At 40.3% G+C, this 26,403-nt stretch overlaps 1 protein-coding gene across 3 annotated transcripts in view; it reads left to right on the top strand.

The window, feature by feature from the left end:
* Positions 1-2,493: 2,493 nt before the first annotated feature.
* The window catches only part of onecut2 (one cut homeobox 2), a 35,393-nt gene continuing 11,483 nt past the window's right edge, over positions 2,494-26,403 (top strand). For all 3 annotated transcript variants that reach the window (XM_029281663.2, XM_065965929.1, XM_065965930.1), the window contains exon 1: positions 2,494-4,101. In XM_029281663.2, coding sequence (XP_029137496.1) covers positions 2,877-4,101 — 1,225 coding nt within the window. In that variant the 5' untranslated portion in view covers positions 2,494-2,876. The remainder of the gene's footprint in view (positions 4,102-26,403) is intronic.

The following is a 26,403-nucleotide window of genomic DNA, read 5'->3' as shown; positions in this document are numbered from 1 at the left end:
GGTAGACCCAGAACGTGCTGATTGGAATATGTATCTCTTCTGGCCTTGGTACTCCTAGGAGAAGTTGCTAATGTTGCTGGGGAGAGGGACATATGGGTCAGCTTACTTTGCCTGCTGCCACTGAGACCCAGCCCTGGATAAGCAGAAGAAAATGGATGGATGGATAAATGGGTGGATAGGTGGATGGATGGATGGATGGATGGGTGGATGGGTGGATGGGTGGATGGATGGATGGATGGATGAATGGATGAATGGGTGGATGGATGAATGGATGGATGGATGAATGGGTGGATGATGAATGGATGGATGGATGAATGGATGGATGGATGGGTAGATGGATGGGTGGATGGATGAATGGGTGAATGGGTGGATGGATGGATGGATGGATGAGTGGATGGATGGATGAGTAGATGGATGAATGGATGGATGGATGGATGGATGAGTGGATGGATGGATGGGTAGATGGATGAATGGATGGATGGATGGATGGATGGATGAATGGATGGATGGATGAGTAGATGGATGAATGGTAGGATGAATGGTAGGATGGATGGATGATGATGGATGGATGGATAACTGAGTGTGCTAACTCAAGACTGAAAAATGTCTTTTCTGGGGATTAGTTTTACTTAAAAACACTCAGAGCTGTTGTCTTAACTCTTTTTGATAAGCTTGATTTTGGAGGGTAAAATGAGCATTGCAATTGGTCAAACATCATCACTGTTATGGAACCAGTTTGTCCACACATCTAGCAATAGTGTTGACTGAAAACTGAACTCCATACACAAAATAATACAATGAAAAGATGACGGCAGCAAGTAAAACCTTTGTTGAAACCAAAGTGTCTCAAGAGAAAGTGCTGGTTTAATCATGTGTTTATCATGTGTCATTTCTCTCACCTTTCTTTATCTGAACGATCAGAGGCAGCAGGTGATGAGATGAGATCAAATTTTAATGATCCCTGTGGGTAAAATGTGTCTCTGTAGCAGCAGTATAGACCAACCAGCATCCTCAGATTGAAACCTATGATTTAATCACATTTGTTAGCTGCACACTGAATGGGAATATCTGCAGGTAGAAAACAATATTGACTCACTATACAGGCACTGTTGGATGCTTTTACCACCCAACCTTTCTGCATGAATACTGAATTTATTTTCTCATTTATTTATCAATTTTGCATCAAGCTTTTTGTGCTCAGCCTGACTGTAGCTCAGCAACAATGATCAGAAAACTATTCAATATAATTGTGAATTCCCGGGCAAACTTTCCATAACCTTTTATTTTCCCCTTTTCTTTCAATTTATTTTTTTCTCATTATTTTTAATATGTATAAAAATCAATCAATCTTTATTTCTGTAGAGCCATCTCATACATTTTTTTTTCTAAAGACACTACAAAAAGACCAATGGTTCCCAACTGGTCTAGCCTCAGTCAGGACTAAACTCCTACATGAAAAATTGTGATGAAAATTCTGGTAATTTATTTAATAAAAAAATGCACAATTTGGACCTCAACAGCAGTAAACATGTGACATAACAAAGAAACCAAACAAAACAAACTTGTTTAAAAAGCGCTTCATAGATTTTTATTGACACAATTTGTTTCCAGGTACACATTTGCAACCCCTCTGTGAAAACGGGTCCCACCCAATGGGTTCAACCCACCAGTTGAGGACCACTGGTCTAGACTGTACTTTTGTTTTTATTATCTACAAACACCCAACATGAATCCATCAAGAGCACAGCACTAAGCAACATTTAGCAAAGTTACAGTGGCAAGGAAACAATGCCTTCAAACGGGCAGAAACCTCGAGCAGAACCAAACTTATGTTGAACTGCCATCTGCTGAAACTGTAAAAAAATAGTATTTTGTATTTATATTATAATAAAAGATGAAGATCAAAGTTAAAAATGATAAATGTGATATTTTGAGGACTGCTTAAACTTGTATTTATAACGCATTTCATGAGCTTCTGGTTCAAATTGCTTATTAACTGTTGAGTCAAAAGACTATAGGTTAATTATTATAGAAATATATATACGCCTCTGAGCAGCCAATAAACAGGAAGCTTTTTACAAGGCAAGGTTAATACAACACAATGAAGAAGATGTTTATAGTAGGCCCTAACAAGTCTTAGAAATAAATCTGTAGGCCTAATGGACCTAAATGGACCTGATTTTTTATATTTTAACAGGAAGTGACCATCAAATCCTACAGAGAAGTCACAACAGCACAACACACTGGCATCATTTTATAGCAATACTACACAGTAATGATTTTTCGTTGTGTTCCCACCCACAGCAGATTGTCACACACCGCTGTATTCCTCTAATACACTGGTTGGCCATTTTCCTCGTTTGCCACACCCTCCAGATCCCATCCCTTTCTCTGATTGGCTGATTGTGCCGTCACTCAAGCAGAGGACGCCCCTTCAGCCCAGTCCGCTTGTCTCCCACCCCCCACCCCCCCTCCCCCCCTCCTCTCGCAGCAGGTTGGGTTGAGCGGTCTGCTAGGGGACCGTGGACAGCTCCCGTCTGAAGAGCAGAGTAACGCAGGAGGAGGAGAGGGCTGGATATGGGGGAGTCACCGCACAGGCCCGTACGATCGAGATAAAAAAAAAAAAAAAAAGACAAAAAAAAAAAAAAAAAAGACAAAACACTTTTATGTGTTCACACCGGGGAAAAGACACAAAGAGCAGGAGCTGGAGAGGCCCCAGGAGGACGGGGAAACAACCGAGGAAGTGAAGGAAAAGCGGGGATACGGATACTGACCCATCCCGGAGCATCAGGGGAGAAGCAGCGAGAGAAAGGAGGAGAAGGAGGACAGAAGGAGAGATAATTCCGCTCGACCTGATGGACTGAGAGGACAGATGAATGAAGACTGCCTACACTAACGCCTATCGATGCCTGGCCAAGGACCTGGACGCTTACGCCATGAACACGGACATGACAATGGACGGCATTGGCAGCCTGCATGGCGGGGTGGCGGTGAGCTCCATGGCCCCTGACTTGGAGCTCATGAGCGGCCACAGCCCGCACCACGGCCGTGGGGGCTCCTCGGGGGGACACGGGGCGGCGGCGGCAGCGGCGGCGGCGGCTGCGTCCACCCTGCGGATACATCAGGACCTGGCCGCCGCCGCCGCATCCTCCCGCTCGGCCATGGTGACCGGCATGGCCACGATACTGGACGGTAGCGGGGAGTACCGTCCAGAGCTGTCCCTGCCGCTGCACCACGCCATGAGCGTCCCCTGCGACACGTCCTCTCCTGGGATGGGGATGAGCGGCACATACACCACCTTAACGCCGCTGCAGCCGCTACCCCCCATCTCCACCGTGTCCGACAAGTTTCACCACCATCACCATCACCACCACCAGCGGCTCTCCGGTAACGTGAGCGGGAGCTTCACCCTGATGCGGGACGATCGGGGGCTGCCAGGAATGAACAACCTGTACAGCCCCTACCACAAGGACCACATGTCCGGGATGGGTCAGAGTCTTTCCCCGGTGCTGGGGAACGGTCTGGGTTCCATACACAACACCCAGCAGGGTCTCCACAACTATGGCACCACGACGCATGGAGGCCACGACAAGATGCTGAACTTCGACGCGCACCACACAGCCTCCATGCTGGCCAGAGGGGACCACCACCAGCACCGAGGCCTCGCTGGCCCCACGGCCGGGATGATGCCGCACCTGAACGGGATGCACCACCCCGGGCACCCGGCGGTATCCTCGGCGGGCCATCACCCCCACTCCCACCACCACCTCCAGTCTCCGTCCCACGGGCCCGTGTTGGCTTCCAGCCGGGAAAGACCGCCCTCCTCCTCCGGGACGCAGGGGGTGAACAGCTCGGGGCAGCTGGAGGAAATCAACACCAAGGAGGTAGCGCAGAGGATCACGGCGGAGCTGAAGAGGTACAGCATCCCCCAGGCCATCTTCGCTCAGAGGGTGCTGTGCCGCTCCCAGGGAACCCTGTCGGACCTCCTGAGGAACCCCAAACCCTGGAGTAAACTAAAGTCAGGCCGGGAGACCTTCAGGAGGATGTGGAAGTGGCTGCAGGAGCCTGAGTTTCAGAGGATGTCGGCCCTCAGACTGGCAGGTAAGAGCGGACAAAACAAACCGACGTGCTGTTTGGTTTTTCTTTGAGCGCTGGAATAACAAAAAAAAAAAAAAAAAGAATTTAAATCTCACTCCAAAATGATCTTTCTGTATGAAATCCTCTGCTGGCTCTGTTTTGGTGTTTCCCCGTGACTACATGCATTCCGGTGTAGAGGAACGAAATTTATTTAGCATCACTGGTGTTATGATTACCATTATTGATCAATAACAAACAGGGATCGATACAAAATGACAAGGTCACGGGATTTCCCTCCAACAAACAGTCCCCTCTCTCTGTGTCTGCACCGTGCTGTAACCCAAATTTACTTTAATCAAGAAGAGGGAAACACTGCATTTGAATAGAATTAAAGTGAATTACTTGCTCTTAGTATGTTTAGTAATACAACAGTATATTAAAAAAAATATTTCTGTATTAACACTTTGAAATTATGTTTCAAATTGGCACACTCAGCACAAAATTTTAGGTAATGATCTGACCATTTCAAATAATTCAGTTTGCCTGTTTTTAGTTGAAGTCAGTTTAGTGTGCAATGTTGATTCAGGTGTATCATGGTTTCACGCTGCAGACTTTACCCTCTGCTGGTGTTTTCTGTTAAATACTTGTAGTCTTCAGAGAGGTGTGTTTAAACAGACAGAGAGGTTTCCGAGGAGGATTTGTGTTTGAGGGCGAGCACCCCGAGGTGATCACACAGACTGTGACACAAACATGAAGGTTTTGCAGCAGCATCAGTGGGTCTGGTGCCCCCTCTAGTGAGGAGCTGGGTCTCTGTCCCCACAGCAAGAAGCCTCTTTTGTCTGCAGGGGGGGACGGTCAGGTGGATTTTGAAGGCTCAGGTTCATTGTGCATTATCAGATTAGTGAGTGTTGCTTTAGTGCCTTAGTTTGTCTGTGGAAAGTTTCTGTTAAGATCTGATCTAAGATCTATTTGTCAGATGGACTGAGGGGCTTTCGTGGTCGTTTGGAATTCAGTGTTTGAATTTCATTTCCTGCAAAAGTGAAAACTGCAGACGTCTGAATTATCATAGGAGATAGGCTGCTCAGAGTGGGACTCAATGCTCTCTTAATTATGATTATTATCAAGAATTAAATACAAAATGTTTTAAAGGGATTAATACAATATTTGATATCTGCCAAATAAATAGCTGCATGCTTTAATTTGCTCAGTGTAAGACAGGATGCATCAAACAATCAGAAGGAAAACATCAAACTTTAGAAAATCTAAATGTTAGACAGGAAGTGCCTTTATACAAAATAAATCTCTAAATCTTTAAGAGGAGTTTATGTTCTTAAAGCAGCGTTTTGTCAGCCTGCATCATTTCACAGATAACAAAAATTAAGTTGCCTGTATGATTTATATCATTTAGTTGTCTTATTGGATTTAAAGCTGCCTGCCTCTAATTTGTTTTATTAACATGCAAAGTATTCAAAGAAGTCAAATATGAAGGCCCAACTCTTTTATAAAAAGAGGTAGCATGCATACACAATAGAAAAAGACATATTTTGTTTGCTTATTTAGTTTAAAATGACAGATGAAGCTTCATGACTGAGGATGTTCGTCAAAATGAAAATGTTGCATGCTCAGAACTTTTCCTCAGTTTATTTTGTGGGAGATGATTCTCTAAACACATAAAGCAAGGCTCAACAATCAAAATAAACAGATTCACAGGTTCAACTGGACAGCGTTGAATGTTTGCAGCTCACAAAAAATCCAAAAACGTGCAAAGTTCACAGCACCAAAATAAAAGACCCTAAAAGCTGGTGAATGGTAGAGTTTATAATGATTACATTGAAGACAGCTAACGAGTCATATTTAGATATTTACTGGTCTTAAATGATTTATTTTTCAAGTTTTAACCTGTTTATCTTACTTAATTATCAGTGCTTTTATTTAAATTAAATATATTTACTCGTTAAAGAAATAAAGGCTCATTTTAATAATTTGCATTTTGTCTTTAAACTGAACGTTCACTGAGCAAAACCGGATATTTATATAAAACTGCATCAACATAATTTATGAAGGTATCAGATGTTGTTTATGTGTTATTAGAATCAAATGTATTTGACCTAAATTAGAGCTAAAGAAGGGTATAGAACATGTACACACAGCAGGTTTTGAAAATAGATTTATATCTGAAATAAATGATTCAGATAAAATCTCTCAGCAGACTGTGGTGATTATTTCTGAAGCTGTGAGAAGCAGTAAGATGTTAGCAGACTGAAATGTTTCTTTTGGAGCTCCTTTCCTTTCATTCATAAATACATGTAACCCAATGTGTTTCACAAAAGAACAGACAAAGAAGAACAGAAAGATATAAATGAAATAAGGTAATAAATAAAATCTATAAAACAGAGTAAAAATATCAGTAAATGAATTACACGTGGTGAAAAGTAGACGAAGAGGAAATGAAAACAAGACATAGAAGAAATGTAAAAACAATCATAAAGACAAAATTAAAATGACTCCTAATTAAAAGCCAGATTTTCAGTCTATCTGTTAAAAACTCTGAGAGCTCGCTGCTCTGACGTCCGGGGGCGTTGAGTAACAGCATGGCTTTAACAGGAACTCTGTCATACAGTTAATCTAATGAAGTGTGCAGTGATTTATTCATTTAAAAAATATTTTTAATGACAAAGATATAGAAATCTTTTTGACAGAAATCTGCTCTCTGAAGAAAACCAACAAATCTCCAAACGTAATGATTTTTATTTTTGACCTTTCTGAAGGGTTTCATGTTCATTCATGTTGCAACAAATGTTTATTTTTCTTTGGTTAGAATTTTTTTTTGTACAGAAATTTATTAAAATCAAATTATTTATCACCTTTAAAACTACTCAGGTTAAACCAGGCCAATTAAAAAAGGTGACATGTTTTCATTACACTTTTAGTAATATCTCTCGAAACAAAGACGAGACGTGTGTGCTCCATTTTTACATTTTAAACAAATATAAGGTACGCAATCTATTTTAACAAAGAAATTAAAGAAAATTTAGAAGCTGCAAATACAACAAACCTGTCCTTTCCCTGTGTTAGCTTTTATTTATCTTTTATTTTAGGGACAGATACAATAAAGACAAACTGAAAACAACAATCCAATACTAATAGTGTTTGCTAATCTGCAGCATGTGTCCCCTTAGTTCTTTTTAATTCGTCAAACACTTGTGGCAAGTTAAATATAATCATTGAAAAAGCATTAGGATGCAAAATAAATTGAAGCCCTAAGAACATAAAGGTGAAGATGTAGTGTCAGTCATCGTGTTTCAGTCGAGGTAAAGCATCTTATGAACGCTCCCTTTAATCCATCTGAACACTCTGAGTCCTCACCTTTACGTTGTAGACTTCTTCTTCTCTGGAGAAAAAAAAAGACGACTCTAAGAACCAAACACAGGATGTGATGTTTGAGTCTCTTGAGCCTATCACATCTGTTTCTTCTTCAGACACGCCACCACACGCCTCTTTCAAAACCACTGCAAGAATCTTAATGTTAGAAATAATCTGAATGAAGAGACTAAAAACTGGAACATTTAGCACGAACCAGAAACAGACTGGAGATCAGGAACAATAAGGGGGACAAAGAGGAAAAACAAATTAAAGGTAGAGCAGATACAGAGTTAGATCATTTCATATACAAAATATATGAAGGAGTCAAAGCATTAGTTAGTATTTTAATGTTTGAGGAACATTTCAGATAACAGCTCACTTCTGAATAAAAACAAATATTACACATTAATGATCTCATGACGTCTTTGTTTGTATAAAGAATAACCTTTAAATTCACATCACACCTGTTATGTGCAGTTTATTCAGACTTCAGTGAATGTTAATGAACATTAGTTTTCTATTTTTTTTTTCAAGAACTGTTTTGTCAAATAAGAAAACATTCTCAGACTATTCATCTCACTTCAGCCTATTTATTTCTACTCAATGTGAGTCAAGCCCACAGCCTGACAACAATGTGATTAAAGATAAACCCATTAAAAGGCTGCATGCACCTCACAATCTGAACTGTTTTCAGCCTCATCAAACTTAAAAACATGTACGGACGACGGTACAACTTCAGTAATTTGTAATCAACATGAATTGTGCCGTCAAAAACATAGCGATACTATGCTGAATCGATTTTTCCCCCCACCTCTATTTTCTGTAGTTTAAAACATTCTGTCATCCCCTCCCCCCTCCAAAAACATACAAAAAATAGATAAAACTTCCACCTCACAAGATGATCATTAATTTAATCTGTTTGATATCCAATGATTTGAGCCCTTCTTACTTTAATGATCTTAATGAGTTTTTAATAGTGGGTTTATAGAGATGACATCATATTTCATGGTCAGGCTTTCTTCTGACTCATCCTGGTGTGTTTTCTCATATTTAGTGGCTGCTTCACCTTACAATGTTTGGATCATGATAGCTCAGCAGCCTTTAAATGTATGTTCTTAGGCGTGTTGTGGTTGAAACGAGGCAGAAGATTTATGGGAGAAATGTGTTACAGATTCAAGTGGATGAACTGCTTTAAATGGATCGTTAAACAAAAACAAGGAAAATCCCAGCATGGACGACTGTTTCTCCCAAATAATTGATTCTTAATTAATTAGCATTTAATCATCCTAGACTCAGTCATTTAGTACAGCGTGCATTCTAACCTGCAGTACTAGTATCTCTGCAGGATTTTACTGCTATCTCATCAGGGATTCTTTGATTTTCAGGGCTGGTGTTTGCAGGACATGATATAATAGTGGAGCTCGAGGACAATGAAGGAGCATTTCTGTGCTTCTCTGTTGAAACATTTCATCATGTTAGGACACTGATCAGCCTCAGACTGCTGTCGAATAGAGCTGCACTTGTCTGCTTCATGCAAACGCTTTACTTGCTGATGAATATCAGATTTAATTCTGTTATTTAAATGTCCAAAATTCACAAATCAAACCAGATATTCTCATTAAGGGTTGCTCATAGACTTGGATTTCTTGCTACAAGTGCCAAAAATGAAGCTCTAGTAGGCAACTTGAGTTATGGAAGGCTGATTGTGCCAAAATGACTCTGTCAGCTCCTTATTTTGTGGAATCAAATAAGAACATTTCGAACAATAGACAATAGGCTGTTCTTCTTGCTTTCAAGAACTGCATGCACTTATTAGCTTTAAAGTTTACATGCTGCATCTTTGAAGTTAGCCACAGTTGTTCAAAATAATTAGTTTTGATTAAGCTTGTTCCCAGAAGCAGGGGCGTGTCCAGACTTTTTGGACCGGGGTGGTCTGAATGTGCACCTGTCTTATGAAATCACTGTGCAAAGTATTTATTAACAATTTAGAGTAGAAACAAAAGAAAATATGCAACATTGATATGTAAAGAAAACTACTAGCAGCCTTTTGCAAAAAAAAACCTTAATTGTCATTTTTAACATAAGAAGGCCTCTAATAAATAGCCAACAAGAATTTAGGAGTTTTGGGCTGGCACCTGGGGTGGCCAATCAGATTTCAAGGGGGTCCCATGTCACCCTTGGCCCCCCTTCTGAAACAAAAGTTGTTTTATCCACTTAAGCTAGGTGCTACATCCTAGAAGCTAACTCCAAGGTGTTTAGACATGTAACCTAGGGTCACCATATTCTCAGACCTCCAAATAGGGACACTAATTTGACTGAAAACACACATGTATAAGCATGATTGGATTTTTCATCACGGTGCAAATGCAGCACGTGTTACCTTTTGTTACTTTTTGAATGGAAGCTGTAACTCTCCTGGAGCTCTTTGGAAAACGCTGACTTCCTGTTCGGCATGACAGCTCGTCACCTGTGGTTACATAGCAAGTCCTGTTAGCTCGATAAGCTAGTGCTAGCTAAACAACAGCTGCAGCCCCAAGATTGATTGACACATGTGCAGACAAATCAGTATTGAACTTTGACCTGTGGTGCATTAGTAATGTTTTTTTTTTGATTGGTCAAAATCGCAGCAGTCTTGGCAAAGACATTGATTGACACAAATGCAAACAAATCACTGGTGCAAGCATGGTGTATTGCATGGTTTTAGATATTTGTTGGAGCTTGGAAACGGGACCGGGACAGATGGTCACCCTAATGTAACCACGTGCCTGTACAGGAAAACACAACCACAAATATCCTACATAGTCCTCTGCATCTTGTAAGTATTTTTTTTTGTCCAGCTTGTCAGCACAAATGTTGGTCTACTACGATACTCCTAGCAGACGTTTGAAAGTCATTTTAGTTTCTTTAATAACCGCCAGGCTACACTTTTTATTTATAAAGAAGGAGCTCGTTTGATCGCTCCCTCTTTACTCCACGGTGACTTTAAAACGTCTGCAGATACAAAGGGAGCTTCAATTCCTCCATCAACAACGCCACAAGCAACCAATAGAGCTGAGGTCAAAGGTCATAGCTGCAACACTGAGACAATAGATGGAGCAAATATCCCCCTGACCCTGAGACGAGCAGAGAGAGACAGGAGCCGCATGCAGGGGAGGGGGGGGGGGGAAGCCGGGAGATAAGAAATATAAACTGTAGTGCACAGGGAGACTGAGATGTTTCTGGTTCTTTAGATATCTTTAGCAACATTCAAATTCTCTTCAAGCACAACATTTAAAAAATCAATGATAATAACAATTCTGTCATGAGTTCCCTCACTTTCCTGCCTCTGCTCTTATCTCTCTATATGTTTCCATCTGTCTTGTTGGCCATATTATGACCAGGGAGAGTCTAGTTTGTGGTTTGGGTTTCACAGAACTAGCACATGTTCTGTAGGATCTGCTGAATACTTTAATATGGTTATTATGAATCATTGCCCAGAGTGTGGATATCCATCTGTCAATGGGCTGTTGGTAGAGATTTATGTTGAGTAATGGTGGCTTTCTAGTTTTGTTCCTCTGATAAATAAGATGTTCTTGTTTGTGTTTCTGTTTTTCTTAGACCCAAGAGCACCCAATATTTAGCAGTCTGAGACCTTTAAAGCAACTTTAGCAATAAGGACTTCATCTTTATTTGACTGTTAACAAATAACAACATCCAGGAAAAGTATAGCGTTGAAATCCAGCTGCTAAAATGCTAACAAGCTTAGCTGAGATGGGAGTTTGAAAAGTTCTGGGAAACCAAAAGGCAGACTTAAGAATTGATTCAAACATTTTTTATTGTTTAAAATCAGTATCAGTTCTCCTGGAAAGGAAAACGAGTGCATTTCCCTGGATGGCTGTGTTTTTTTGTTTGTTTAGAATTTTAAGATACAAAAGGCACCAAGACTCAGGAAAATAAATCAAGATATCTGACAAAATTTAGTACGTAAGAAAACTGAAATGTTGCGCCCTTCATGACTCTGCTTGTTCCCTGAGATTATTTAGTTTAACCTTTTTTACTTCTCCCTGTCTCATTCTCACTCTGTATGTTTACATGCAGTTTGAAAAGTTGACTCATTGTGTTAGCCTGACTAAAACTTTTTAAATGTATGTCAACAAATGACTGAATACATACTGTTGAATTACTCAAAGTCGGACTAACATACCAAGATCCTGCAGTTGGTGGTCAGTATACTTTTGCATGCATACGCCTCAGTCAGACCCTGGACGCTTTGCACGTAATCCACAGTTCCCGTGTCGGACCTGGACGTCGAAGAGAATAAAATGTGTAGCATAGCTGCAGTCGCGTTGTTGTCTCCCTTCAATTATCACCATGTGTGAGCTGTAGGGATAGCTTGCATCACTTGAAATGTACAGAGCTGTAGTGTCCACCTACAATCAGTCCAGGTCAAGCAGAAAGAGGTAAATAGCTGAAAGCGGGGATTGTGCCACCTACCGTACTCTTAAATACATTGATTCTCCCTGATACTTGTATACTGGGACAAGGACAGTAGGTCCTTTAAAAGGCCAAATCTAGCCGTAAATGTAGCTTGAATTAGCTGTGCATGCTAACATACTGGTTATGTTTGTGGTCTGGAGACAACACAGAATTAAACCCATACAAAAGATCTTTGCATGTAAAGTAATAATTCAATACATGGGAGTGTTTTGAGAATGATGTAGCATCAGAATACAAATTACTGCAGGACTTTAAACATTCACATACATCCTTAAACATCAGAACCTGCTAACAGCTTCCAGACCCTTGCAGAAGGACCTCCCTAAAGAATGGAGGTGTACAGCAGCAGATGTTTTAAGCTCATAAGCTGAGATGTTTTTGGAACGGTGCATTCAGCAACAACAAGAAAACATGCCAGGCCCAGATTGTCTCTTCCTCCAGGTACATATTGGTGCACATACCGTAAACAGGTAGTTTAAGTAGAATACTGCAAAAGCATGATACCATTATTAATTCTCAATAATGACAAAATTCTCCTTTTTTTTTAAATTAAAACAACAACAACCTCAAACTCATTAGTATGCACACTCATGAAACTGTGAAGACTAAATTCACACTGATCTTAGTCTGAATGTCTTTCTGGTGATTTTCCTCCATGCCTCCTTTTCTTCTCTCTCTACCTCATTTTGAATCTTTTTTCTTCCTCTAACCACCATCTCTCTCCTCCCTGGACCTGCCTCTCCCTCTCTCTCTCTCTCCCCCCCTCCTCCCCACCTCTCTCTGTCTCTCTCTTTTGGGGGGAGGTATTATGTGATTGTCCAGGGAATTGAACACAAGAGCAGAGGCAGCAGCGGCCCGATGAATTATTGATGGGAATCTCGGCGTGACCCGCCTCGGTCTGCTCACTTCACTTCTTCTTCACCTCGCAGCCGGGTTAACCAGGCAAAATGGAGGGAGGTAGAGAGAGAGAGAGAGAGAGAGAGAGAGATAGAGAGAGGGAGAGAGAGAGAGGGAGAGAGGTGGAGTCCATTGTTTGGTTGGAGGACGCTGCCCAGCCTTGGACTCAAAGTAAATAATGAAAGAAAGGACTATGATACTCAAGTCAGTTTGAACAGAATAGCTAACAGAAAAACTGCAAAATACAAAACCATAGATTGGTTGTAGCCTATTCCAATGGATGAAACAGTTAATAAATGAGTATAATACATTTTCACAGCCCTTATTCTGTTGCTCTCATCTATCTACATCAGTTTCTCTTTCAAACACAAACACCCATTTTTAATTAGGGTATCTCAGTTAAAGAGCCAATTTGATGATTTGGTCCAGATCACAATAATTAAAATGATTTCACTGCCTTATTGAGAGTGCTGCATCACATGGTTCCAAGGTAACATTTGAGAATATCTGCAGCAGTAAACAGTAAATAACTCTGCGATCCAAAGGTATCCCATGCCTATGTGAAATCATGTTTCTTTGCTCCCAAGTATAAGAAGGAAACAGGGTGATCAGGTCAGGAAGAAGCTAATGTTTAAGCTATCTATTGATTCTATTGTACTGATGTTATTTTCTGTGGGTCAACAACAAGGTTGATTCATCTTGTGTGCACTTTCTGCCTTTCTAAATTTATATTGAGGAGTTATGGTGCACTGCTGTAAAAGAAAATAGTGAGCTCGATTTATAACAGCACATAAGAGCGTACATAATGTTTACAGTGACTGTGTCATCTTGATTATCTTGTTTTCATAACCATTGGAAGCCAATTAGCAGCCAGACCTGTTTTCAAGGGATGTCACTTGACTCTGCAACTTTTGAGGCCTTTAAGCATAGACTGTATGTAACATGGACATAGTCTTAGTGAAGTCACTCACTGGTTTCTGAAGTGCATTTTTGAAGTCCAGTGATGGCGGTCGCCATATTGGAAATACTGTTTCAACCAAAATTAATCTAGAAACAAGGAAAGATGAAGAGGTGAAGCAGGACAGTGGTTCAGATTATCTGCGCTCCTTATTATTTCATTTCTTTTCTTTTTTTTTTCCACACATGTCAAAACACACAACGTTCACAGAAAATGATTATCATATTTTTAAAAATTCTCATCCAAGATCGGAAAGGAGCAGAGAGAAGAATAAATCTTATTTTCTCCACTCCTCATTCAAAAAGAAAACAAGAAATATCGAGATGGTCTGCCCAATTACAATCACTTGGCAGCCAATACCACAGCACCATAAAAAAAATGTCTTTGACTTCACTTCCACATAAATAGGGAGGAAAAAACACACAAAAACCTGCTCCTAAATATGAATAACTCTTACTCTTAATATCATCAAAACAGAAAACAGAATGATTAATGTATTTTGAACCAGGATGTTAATATGTTTATTTCTATGGTCAAAATGGGCCTTTTAATATTGGTGCTAATGGGACTTCAGAGGCTTTTGGAGCATACCCCTAGTGGACAATCGAGGGACTGCAGTGTTTTGCTTTTGCATTGGCTTTATTTTTCTACACTGGAAATTGTTTCTTGTTTGAAATGAATGAAAAAAACATTTTACTTCATAGAGCTGGTTACCCCTGTTGCTGTTTTTGGCAGATTTTTCAGTTGCTGTAGTTAGCACCTGCAGCTGCTTCGCCTTTAAAGCTTGTCAGAGGAATACCATGCAATTTGTCTTATTGTGGTTATAATGACGGGGTTAACTGACACGTTTTTCAATCATTTTTTGGACAATAGTGGAGCTTAATGGTCCAAAGTAATAATAGGTTTTGGATGCACAAACAATCAGTGTTGGTGGGATCAGTTTATTACCATGTACCTTGTCATTGTGTTTTTGTTGATTACAAGAAATATATATTCAATCCCCAGACGTGTACGCCTTAACGTCTTCTCTGTAACCGAGCAGAATAAGACCACTTAGAGTCAAACTGAGCAGAAAATCTGAATGACTGAACCTAAATATTTTCCATTTTACGCATCCTGCTGCAAGCAGACACAGTGCATTATTTATGAGACGGGCTCTGCTTTATGACACAGATTACCAGCAGTACCACTGTGTGTGTGTGTGGCTGTGTGTGGCTCTGTGTGTGTGTGGCTGTGTGTGTATGTGTGTGTATATGCGTGTTTGGGTCTTACACTTTCAGACTGTGGGAATAGAGTTTGTGTCTGTTTTCAGGGTTTCTTTTTCTGACCCTCTGCATATTCACAGGCTGCTATTGATCTGTATTAATGGATTTTTGGCTGCTGAGAGGAGGCTTCTGATGTTTGTTTGTGTGTCAGAGTGTGTGAGAAGATTTGATAAAATCCAGTATCTTTGAACTGTCACGTCGACGGCAGTTTTAAAGGAAGCACAGACATGAAAAACATCTGTTGACAGATGTTGGGAATTATTACTTTATAAAAATGTGAATGATGACTCTTTTTAGCTTTAGTTGGAGCTGTGTCAAGTTTTATAAATGTCCTCATAGCGGTTCGATTTTGGCAAAAATCACGAGCAGGTTATTTTTAGACAATCATTAGTCCTGATTATTTAACACAAACTGTAAACACGGTCATCCTCCCTCAAGCTAAACTGAACCCGGCCCAGCCTTTCTACCAGAGATGCTGCATTCACATGGATTCAGGCAGACACTAAAAATCATACAGGCCGTCATTTTATTGGACGACAGAGTTAGTAAAAACTAGTGTTGATAAAACTTAATGTAGAATATCATATTAATATCATTTTTTGAGATTTTATGTTTTTGAATCGTTATACTCATGACATTTATTTTGTTGAAACAGGATCAGGTTAGAGGGCCTTAGGAAGGAAATAATGAAATCATATTTGAAATGAAATGATTAATTATTGCTCACCTCCCTCCTGAGGTGATGTCACTGGGGTCTGTGATTGTTCAGGCTGAAGAGTAAAAGATTGAAGAAGAAAAGGGAGCTTACCAAACTTCTTTTTTTTTTAAGTTGTACCTTTTTGCAGATCTCTTGCCTTTATTGGATAGGACAGGAAACGTAGGGAGGAGAGTGTTGGGGAACGACATGCAACAAATTGACGAGGCCAGATTCAAACCCACGGCTGCTGCGACGAGCACTATAGCCTCCATACATGGGGCATGTGTCATAACTGCTAGGCTATCGGCGCAACCCTAATTTCACTCTGGCGTGAGGCTCGCTGCTTGAGGTTATATAGGATTCTAAAAGCATGACAAACCAACAAATAACTTTTTGTTGATTTTATTGCAATATGGAGAGCATGTTGAGACATCAGCACCGTAATGCAAACAGTGAGACGCTACTGTTCTGTCATTTGTCTGCAAACAACATTTATGCTGTTTTAAAGGCAACCTTTATAGGGACAATCTCGGCACTGGAAACATGATGCAGAAATCCCACTGATGGTCAATTTCTCTTATTCAGGAACTCACTTATTAACTCACAGTCGTTATTAACCGTTGTCTTTACCTGTATAATGTTTGGAGATCGTGTTGACCGCTTCATAGTTATTCTACAGCGCGCCCGTTTCTTTATCAAATCTGTGAACTCCAAACATCAGCCGAGTGTGTTTCTGTTTCAACTCTACAACCTTCACTGTAGCCCCCAATAAGAAAATCAGAGGAATAGTGTAGTGATTTTTTGTTAAGGCTGTCCACACTAATTATGGCGCCCCGGTGTTGTTGGAGCGGTAGAAGTGTTTGCAGGAGCACGCTGAGCCGCTCGAGTTCAGAGGAGAAAATGGTCCTGTCGCCTCTTTATTACAGCGGTCAAATCAAAGGTGACACCTGGACTGTGAGCTCATCGAGACACCAGAATTCACACCGACACAATCGGCCCGAGCTGCACAACAACATGGCACAATGTAGGGAGCACATTTGATTTAATTTTATAAAAAAAACGTATCAAACGTATTCTCAAAGATGTGCATCAATGGTAATATTTCACCACGGGAACATTATCATAAACCTGACTCTAACAAATGAAAGACTATGTTTCCCATCAGTGCTGTTGCTATGGGTACCACCTCCTCCTCTTCCTCTGAGATAAACATGCCAGAAGTGATTTCTCTCCATCAGTCCTTTTCTCCTTTAAGACCCAAAACAATCTGTGAATGTAAAAGCTGTCGTTTTCTAACGTAAGGCCTTACATCAGCCTGAATTGATTGCAGCAGGGAGCAGCTGTGGCTCCATTGGTAGAGTCGTTTGTCTCTCAACGGGGAGGTTGGGGGTTCAATCCCCAGCTCCTGCACCAACATGTCCAGTGTGTCCTTGGGCAAGACACTTAACCCAGAATTGCTCCCTCTGCTTTGTCTGCAGTGTATAAATGGGATTAGTTATCAGTGATGGTCACTTTACATAGCAGCCTCTGTCAGAGTCGTAACAGCAACAATTCCAGCAAAGTTTAAATGACTTTTTTTCCAAACATTAGGAAATTGTGCGCTACATAAAGCTTGAAAATCGTTATGTGAGTCTTGAGCCTTAAGAACCTTTTTTTTAAACTCGCCCATTTTAAACTTTGCAGGTGTGGTAGTCCAAAATACAAAACTTTTGAAGCAAAATTCACAATCTGATACCAATAAAAACCCCATTTTGATCTTGAATTAGCTCCGTCTATATTTTTTTGGCTTTAGAGGATTACCAGTACACCTCTGTTGTTTCTCGTTTCTAGTGTTTTTTTTAGAATCATTTACCAGAAGTGCAGAAAGTAACTCAACCCTTCTGATTAAATGAAGATGCATGGCAATGGTGCACAGTGTGTCCACAGTTCAACGTGATCTGTTCAGCGATACGCTTTGCATTTGCTCAAAAGTCGTTTGTTTGATCAATATTTGAGAGTCACAGAACTTCAGGTCAGAGCGTACAGGAAGTCTAAGAGTGTGGATCTGAGGCCCGTGTAGAGCAGAGGATGATTATTTGTTTACAATATGTCTCAAACATTACACTGTGTTAATTCACTGATGTTCATTTGAGACGGATAGAGCACCTTTAAATAGACCGAGCCAACTGTGAACGCCCATCTCCAAATCCCATTAATTCTTCTCTGTCACTGGTGGTTAGTTTTCTCAGCTTTTATGTCTTCTTCCTTTTGAATCCTCTCACTGCTTCTATCTCCACTCTCTTGTTTCCTGCCTCTCGGTGTCCCCCTCCTCCCCTCCCTCCCTCAACCGGGTTCATTAGTATTGGTGTCACAGTGTGGCTGAAATAACTCTGTCCGGAGGCGTAATGAACGACGACAGGCGGGACGAACCTGTCAGGCAGTGAGCAGGGTTTATGGTCAAAGACAAACGGTGTTACAAAAAGAGGAATAAAAACAAAAGGTCTGGTTTGACCTTGTTTCTGAACAACATCCTGCAAAACAAACAAAGACAAACACTTCTTTATCCACCAACATCAGGATGAGTATTATTACTATGATTATAATTATTATAGAGATATATTTTAAATAATATCATAAAAGATTTATTCATTACCATATCACGATCACACCCAATTATGTGTAATTTATTCATTAATATAATGAAAAATAAAAATCCAACAAAAATATCATTTATGAAAAATATATAAACCAATAAAATGTACAAATATGCACAATAATAGTGCATCATTACTATTGGTTATTAAACACTTTCTGATTAAATGTTTTGGCCATTAAAAAACATCAAATAATTATAATTTTAAATTAGACGCAAAGAATTTAATAAAATACAAATACAAATAAATTTAATATATTTTAGGGATTAGTTTCATTTTGAAATTAATAAAAAAAGGAGAAATAACATTAAAATAATAAAATAGAAGTAGAATTTATATCGGGGATTTGTTTTATTTTGAAAATCATTTTTTAACTGTTACAGAAGTCAGATGTTTTATTGTTGTGACAAACACTTCCACTACTTCAATAACTACACAGATTCCTCCTACCATTATCTCTGATTTCCCACTGTCCTCTCTCTCCAATAAAGGCACAAAAGCCCAAAAATAAATCTAAACAAAGAAGAAAAAAATAAACAAAATAAACATGGAAATTAAATATATGAAATTCCGATACTTATAATAAAAGAGTTAATTTTAGTCTGCAATGAGTTCCATATGAAAATTAATCCAGCGGTGCATCAGTGTGAAGCCAAGTTCAGCAGAGAAGTTAAAGCTGGTTAAATGTTTCAATCAATAACAATGAAGAAAAAATAACAAATGATGACGAGGCTTTATTCAACAGAACACACTGTCACAAACTACACATCAGACCTCGTTGGAAATGTTCTCCTCTTTTTATGTAGTGTGTAAAACCTCTGTTTGCTGGTTCGGCTGGCAGCTCTGTATGTAAATGAGCTGATGTGTATCTATAACGGATCAATACTCTGATGTTCACATACAAACAAGGAAGTGGACGCACGTTCTGTTTGTTGTGCTTCCTGCTGCTGTCTCTGCTCACGTTGTTTTCTCTTAGTTTGGTTTCTTTCGCTGTCTGCCAGTGTGCGTGTTGTTTTTCTGAAATGTGTCTTTGTGTGTGTATGTGTATGTGTGTGTGTAGGTTTTTGTGTGTGTGTGTGTTTGTGTGTGAAGCAGCAGTTTTGGGCTCGGCCGTGCGTGCGGATGGATGATGTGGATCGATGGCTGTAATCCCGAGCAGATTAAAAGAGCATTAATACTGGCAACGATAACGTAAACGGTGCGGACCCAGATCTCCATTGATCTGCAGGAACCTGATCCAGACCAGTTCCTGGAAGAGAGAGGGGGGGAGAAGGAGGGGGGGAGGAGCAAAGAGTGTAGACAGAGAGACGGAGAGAGAGAGAGAGAGAGAGAGAGAGAGAGAGAGCGAGATGCTGTAATGCTTTGTAATGTGTTGCAATTTTAACTAAATTAATAATTTGGTAATTGAAGGGCATCTGATTGGTCTTCAAAGGGTGCTAATGACCCTGTAACTCAAATAATACATTCAATATCTGCTCGTAACCACGGCAACTATAGGGAATATTATTGCCAAGTTTTTATTTGAGTGGATATCCATGCACTGTTGAGCTTCAATATTTTCAATTGGAACAATAAATCGCTCATATTTGTTTTACTGACAAAAAAGCGTTTCTCCTCTTGTTGAGTTCGCAGAGCCTACATGTACCAGGATGCATTGCTGCTGTAAATCTTCAGGCATATACTGTATATTCTGGCTCGAATAGCTAAAGCTCTGTCAACCAGATAAACCGTAAAGATGTGCCCTTGTTGGTATCGTCCTCTGCATTTGGTTTTGCATTACGAGCAAAGGCTAATCCAAGATGATGAGGTAGCCTGTAGTTCTTTTGGATCACTAAATTTCAACAGTACATGAAAATCATTTCTTGGTGATGGAGGTACATCTAAGTGCCATGTAGAAATAATTTCGGGGAATGCTGGAGCCGATCCCAGCGCTCATCGGGCAAGGGGCGGAGTACATCCTGGACTGGTTTCCAGACAAAGACAGACGACCAGCCTCACTCACATTCACACCTACAGACAATTTAAGAGTCTCCAGTTAACCTAACGAGCGCGTCTCTGGACTGTGGGAGGAAGCCGGAGTACCCAGAGAGAACCCACACATACACAGGGAGAACATGCAAACTCCACACAGAGAGGCTCCTGTTCGACGGGAATTTGAACCATGCAGGAACCTCCTCGCTGTGAGGCGACAGCGCTAACCACTGCACCACCATGTCGCCTGCAAACATATAGCAAAAGTTAGTTTTTTGCCAGTCATGTGTTTGTGACTTCTGGTGTTCCTGGAGCCTCAAGCAGACACACGACAAACTACAGGATTTTGCACTTCCTCATTGGCTTCATTTTTCAAGACCGGAGGTTGCCGCTTGGTCATGACTCACATCTCACCCCTGTGTTAAAGAACAGTTTGCTACATTCAATTTTATAAAACAGTATCCGATCGATTTCTTTCACTTTGGTCTTTCATTGCTGGATTTAAAAAAAATCAGAAATCAACTTTTGCAAGGATGCAGTAATCTGCAGGATGTTTTAATCAGTGAGTCATGTCTCTGATGGGCTTTTTGCACGTGTTGCCAAAACCTTATGGATGTAGGGCTCCTAAAGTTTCGCCTGTTTCTGTCTACCTGAGTTGCAGTTTTTGAGCTCAAAGGGCCACCATACCATACCGATCAGAGATTTTAAATGTGTGTCCATCTGCGAGTGTTGCGACCTGCAGTTACACCTGGGTTTTTGTCTGTCCTCTTCTCCTCAGGATGACACGAGTTTCTTTATCTCACCTGCACAGTTTGTATTTCTTGTGTTGACCTTTTGTCTTATCACTGGTACTGTTTGTGCTGATTAAGCCCAAACCAAACAAAGCACTCAGTTTGAGGGTCAAATGTTGTTTTTTTTGTTTTCTCCCTCATGAAGATTTTCTCGTATAATCATTAAAAGCAGACAGTTGGATGATGTGTATCAGACGGAGTGATTCGAAGGGAATCCTCTTTAATTTGATTGTGCCACATAACGAAGCTGAATCTGTCTGTTATTGGATTATGTGTCATATTGGATGGCTGGGATCCAATTGTAGATATTATGGCGTTCAAAGTGGACAGGTTTAGTCAGACAAAGCAGGCTGAAACCTGAGACAAGATAAGAAGAAAGTGGGAATAAATAATCACAAGGGTTTGAAAAGGAGAGAAATTAGGTGAGAGAATAAAACTTTGTAGGCAAAAAAGGTAAAATGGATCAAAAATGATGATATGGCCAAAAGTAAGTGGGTCGTGACTTCTCTCTGTCACGTCAGTGGTTTATCTCCGAGCTGCTTTTCATCTCTCGCGGCAGGAAATCTGATCAACTGGTATGGATTGCCGCTGATCGTTAGGAGACAAACACGGCGGTGAGCGGTTTGCCAGGATGTCCGTTTATAGCTGCCCGACCTCCTTTTGATCAATCACAGATTACAATACAGCTTATTGATCAGAGAATATTATCTGTCCGCCTGTGTTTGCTCTCCGCTGGAGCTGCGAGACTGAGCGGCTTTAGGCTGCCAAAAAAACAAAACTGATAAGAAAAAGGCACCGAGAGGCCGGTTAACTCATCATCTATTAGTGAGTCAGTGTGTGTGTTTGTGTGTTTGATTTACACAGAGCTTCCATCTTACTCAACCTTACTGTCAACATTTAGTAGGTCAGAGGTTATAAAATATCTTCCCTGAATATATTTTACTTCTCTACATATATCTTTGACTCTGACATAAAACTAATGCATTGTATCCCGTTTTGACTTTTTCTTACAAGCTTTTAGCATTCTCATATAAAATCTCTTGAGGTCTTCTTGAACACGTTGAACAGTACTAAAGCTGAATTTCTCTTTAAGATACTTGCTTAAAATGCACCCTAAATTTCTGAGTTCTTCAAAAGCTTTCTTGCTACACTTGGACAAACACCTCCTCAGAGATTTAGCATTAAATAACTGCATTATTTGCGCTGTGAGATCTTGAGATGGAGCAGAAAGTGGGAGCCAATCATGTGAAACCTTTGGAGCCATTAGCAGCTGCAACCATTCGAATCAGTGCTGAAAACGCTGAGCTGCGTTGGTTTTGTACAGAAACCCTGTTAGTGTACACAGGCGGTAATGTTAGCATGGAGTCGGAGGTTTCGAAACAGGGAAGGATCATTCAATAGCTGGATTTAGGAAACTTCTTGTCATGAGGGACGAGCAACAGTCTTTCAAACCCTCTTCATTTAAAATTATTGGTGTATGTATTTTTGTATTATGTTTTATTATGCATAACAGTATAGATGTAGATGTTGATGTGTTTAAACTTCAGAAAAGGCTGAAAACAGATAAAACAGAAGAGGAGATAAAGAGGGGGGGGGGGATGACATCAAACTCCTCTGAGGCCATTTCCCCATCAGCTCGATGACATCACTGAGCCAAAATGATTGGTCAACCCTTTTCTCCTGGTAAACAACTGGCGATACGTTACAGTGTGTGTGTGTGTGTGTGTGTGTGTGTGTGTGTGTGCGTGTGTGTGTGTGTGTGTGTGTGTGTGTGTGTGTGTGTGTGTGTGTGTGTGTGTGTGATGGATAGAAGGAGAGAGAGACCTTTGCTCGGTGATGTCACCACTGGCAGTGTGGACATACAGATTATACACTGATAAACCTTCTCTCTCTCTCTCTCTCTCTTTCTCTCTCTCTCTCTCTATTCACACACACACACACACACACACACACACACACACACACACACACACACACACACACACACGCACACATTGATTCAGTGATTACACACTCTTCTCTCTCCTTCTTTGTTCGTCTTCGGTACAATCAGTCATAAAAACAGCAGATATCCTTCTTTCTGTACGGTATGGGTATCAGCATAACTATGGACTCATTTTATCTCCAATCCCAGAAAAACATCCCATAATTATATGTAGGCCATAATGTGTTTGTTACTGGTCAGTACTTCATCCTGTCTGTGGCTCCTTGAAGTGCGTCAGTTCCAAGTGAAGAGAAGAATTTAAAGTTTTTAGTCACTGTGAGGGCGTATTTTAAATTGACAGAATATTCAGGCATTTGAAGATGTTTTAGTGGATATATATATTTATATATACTGACACTTGTATTTCTGTTTGCTATAAATACGTTCTTAATGGTGCGGACATGATTGGTTGGTTGGTATTTATTGATTAACTAATCAGTAATTAGTTAATTACTGTCTTGGAAAATCTATTAATTAGCCAAAGCACTTAAAGAAACAGTTGAGCCATGGAAGCAGTTTAGTGAGGATATACCTTTGGACCATTTCATCATGATGTGATTTATTAAGTATATGTGAAGTTTGTTTCACCTCTATGTTTACTGTTTACTATTTACTACGGCGTGTTGTATGAGGGTACTTGATGTCACACTTGATTTGTGAGTGGACAGTTAGTAAGACACAGTGAGTGTGATTACTGTGAGTATCTTGGGTTTGATCAGGTTTTTTAAGGTATCCTGTGTTTGTGTTTGTAAACATCATACCCTGATTTTAACAAACCTGATTTTGCTACCTGAAGAATTCAGAAAGAAAAACAGATACCGTGGCATGTGAACGCCTTACCTCAGTTTTTGGACCGCTGCAGACTTCATGCGCAGGTGCAGTCTCAACCTCAGCCAAATGACGTATAACCAAACAAACATGGCGGCTGCAATTAAGGAGTATTACTTCTGTCTTTGTGTCATGAAATAATTAAATGTAACTTTGATGTTTAGATGGGAAAAATAATCAAAATGCTGACCTATTCAAGTCTGTGGTGAACAGGCTGCAGGACGCCAGTTTTCCAACACGTCCAGTGGAGCAGGTCAGGTCCTGTTGGAAACATCAGAACAGGATTCTAGTTTTTATCATCTATACAGGAGTATGTAAAGCAGGTTTCTCTGTGTGAATCTACACACCATATCCTGAATATGATCAAAACATGCAGCTCTACTATCTACCTAGTTTGCTACTTCCTGGTTGGTGACATAGAGAGCGCTCCTATTGGTTGTTTACAATGTGCATGTCAGTGGCTGGTTGGTTTTATTGAATGACTTTATTTTATTTCATACCAAAAAAATAAATCAATATAGAGGAGCAAAAAATAATCTGCATGAAAATAAACACAAGGGCTCCACTAGTTCTCATCTGAAGCATTGTTAGAGGAGAAACATTTGACACACATTCATTTATGCTCTCAACTGAGTGTGTGTGTGTGTGTGTGTGTGTGTGTGTGTGTGTGTGTGTGTGTGTGTGTGTGTGTGTGTGTGTGCAGAGACACACTGAGGAGAGTCTTCAGTCTGTTGTTTCATTTCCGGTTATCATCTCAAAACAAAGGGAGGAAAGCATAGTGGTGCATTAAGCGCACACACACACACACGCACGCACGCACGCAGGCACACACACACACACACACACACACAGACACAGACAAATACTTTTAGTGGAGTGCTGATTGCTGCTATGTTGTACGTGCCTTGAAACGTCTGTGTGTTTGAGTGCTTCAATATGATGAATCAGTGTTTTTGTGAGGCTTCCATGCTGAGTGTGTTTGAAATCACTACATGCTTTCTTCTGTTTAAATTTTGCATGTTCGGTTTTAGTTGACTCTTGTTTTTTTTTTTATGAAAACATTGTCTTTAAAAACATATGGACAGTGTTACTGGAAACAGGTAAAGCTTAGCATCATTAATAGATTCTGTGATGTTGAGACTTGGGCCTGAAAGTCTAACTCCAAAGATGAAGCCGTACAAGTTGAATTAAGATTTTCTATAAGAAGGAATTGGAGATGGTTCACTGGGCTTGTAGACAGAATGGGTTATTGCAGTCATGGCTGGTCTTTATGTATTGAGATAAATGTTTTTTGTCTTCCACCCTTGATCACAATTTCTGTTGAAAGACAATGACGGAGAGTCAAGATTTATCATCTTTCAATTGGGTCAGCCCAAAAGCCTACCGTCTGCATAATATTTGTGAAAAATACTACCAAACCAAAGATGGTGTCATTTGGCAACAGATGAGGATCTGTTTGTAGAGATTGCACTTCAGCCCCAAGGATTCAGGAGTGTTGTGCATGAGTGAAAGCACAAATAATGTCAACACTTTTACCAAAGTTATTTTTTTAGAATGGCTGATAGCAAAAAGGCAGCCATAGGAATTTGGCTTCAATACCGCAAAGAAAGGACTCAAATGTTCTACTGTTGCAAAGAATGGACAAACAAAGGACTTGCTCAAGAGAATACTACACGCTTTTGCAAGTTTCCAGGCCACCATAGATTCTCCTACTTGTTTGGGACTAGATTTGGTATTCAATTTGACTAATAAAGGCCACTAAATCTGAATATAATAGGACCTTTAATAATTCATTCCAAAACTTTAGTTATTTTCATTTAATTTCAACTTCTTAGGGAAATGCTTTGCACTAGCCAACCACCATGATGCTGTTAATAATTTCATAATTTTTCAACGCGTCTCGGCTGCAGCTGAGGACTCAGCCCATGTAAATAGTAAAGTTCAAAGTCTAAAGCAGAAATAACCCACTAACTGTTGTGTAGTTTTTGGGTGAAAAGTCATCTCTGACATCACATTGACTTCACACACATTAAGAGTGTCACAGCTTATTTACGGTTTCATCAAAACATCGCTCAGCCCAACCGGCTCATGACGGAGTGTCGAAGTGTCCAAATGTGGCGCCACACACAAGCAGTGAAGTGTATGTTGAAGGGCGACTTTACTACTTACCCTGCACTTATATGCCCTCTGTGTAATGGATACCAAGGCTTAAGTGGTAATGGTGCAATAAAAAAAAAAGATACAGAGAGAGAGAAGGAATGGGAGAGACGTGGAGAGAAGAGAAAGCGTGAGAGACAGAAAGGTAGGAGGGGTAGGAAGATGGAGGAGAGGAAGGAGACACAACAGAGACGAGGAGACAGGAAGGAAGAAAAGAGTTAGGGAGGAAGACAATGAAGGAAGACAATGGAGAGGAAAGTTCAAGACAAACGGAGAAAATAGAGGAAAATGAGGGAGATGCAAAAG

The sequence above is a fragment of the Labrus bergylta genome, chromosome 17 (assembly GCF_963930695.1).
Source record: "Labrus bergylta chromosome 17, fLabBer1.1, whole genome shotgun sequence".
Lineage (NCBI taxonomy): Eukaryota > Metazoa > Chordata > Actinopteri > Labriformes > Labridae > Labrus > Labrus bergylta.
The sequence above is the reverse complement of the archived record's forward strand: the minus strand, read 5'-3'. Positions and strand labels throughout refer to the sequence as shown.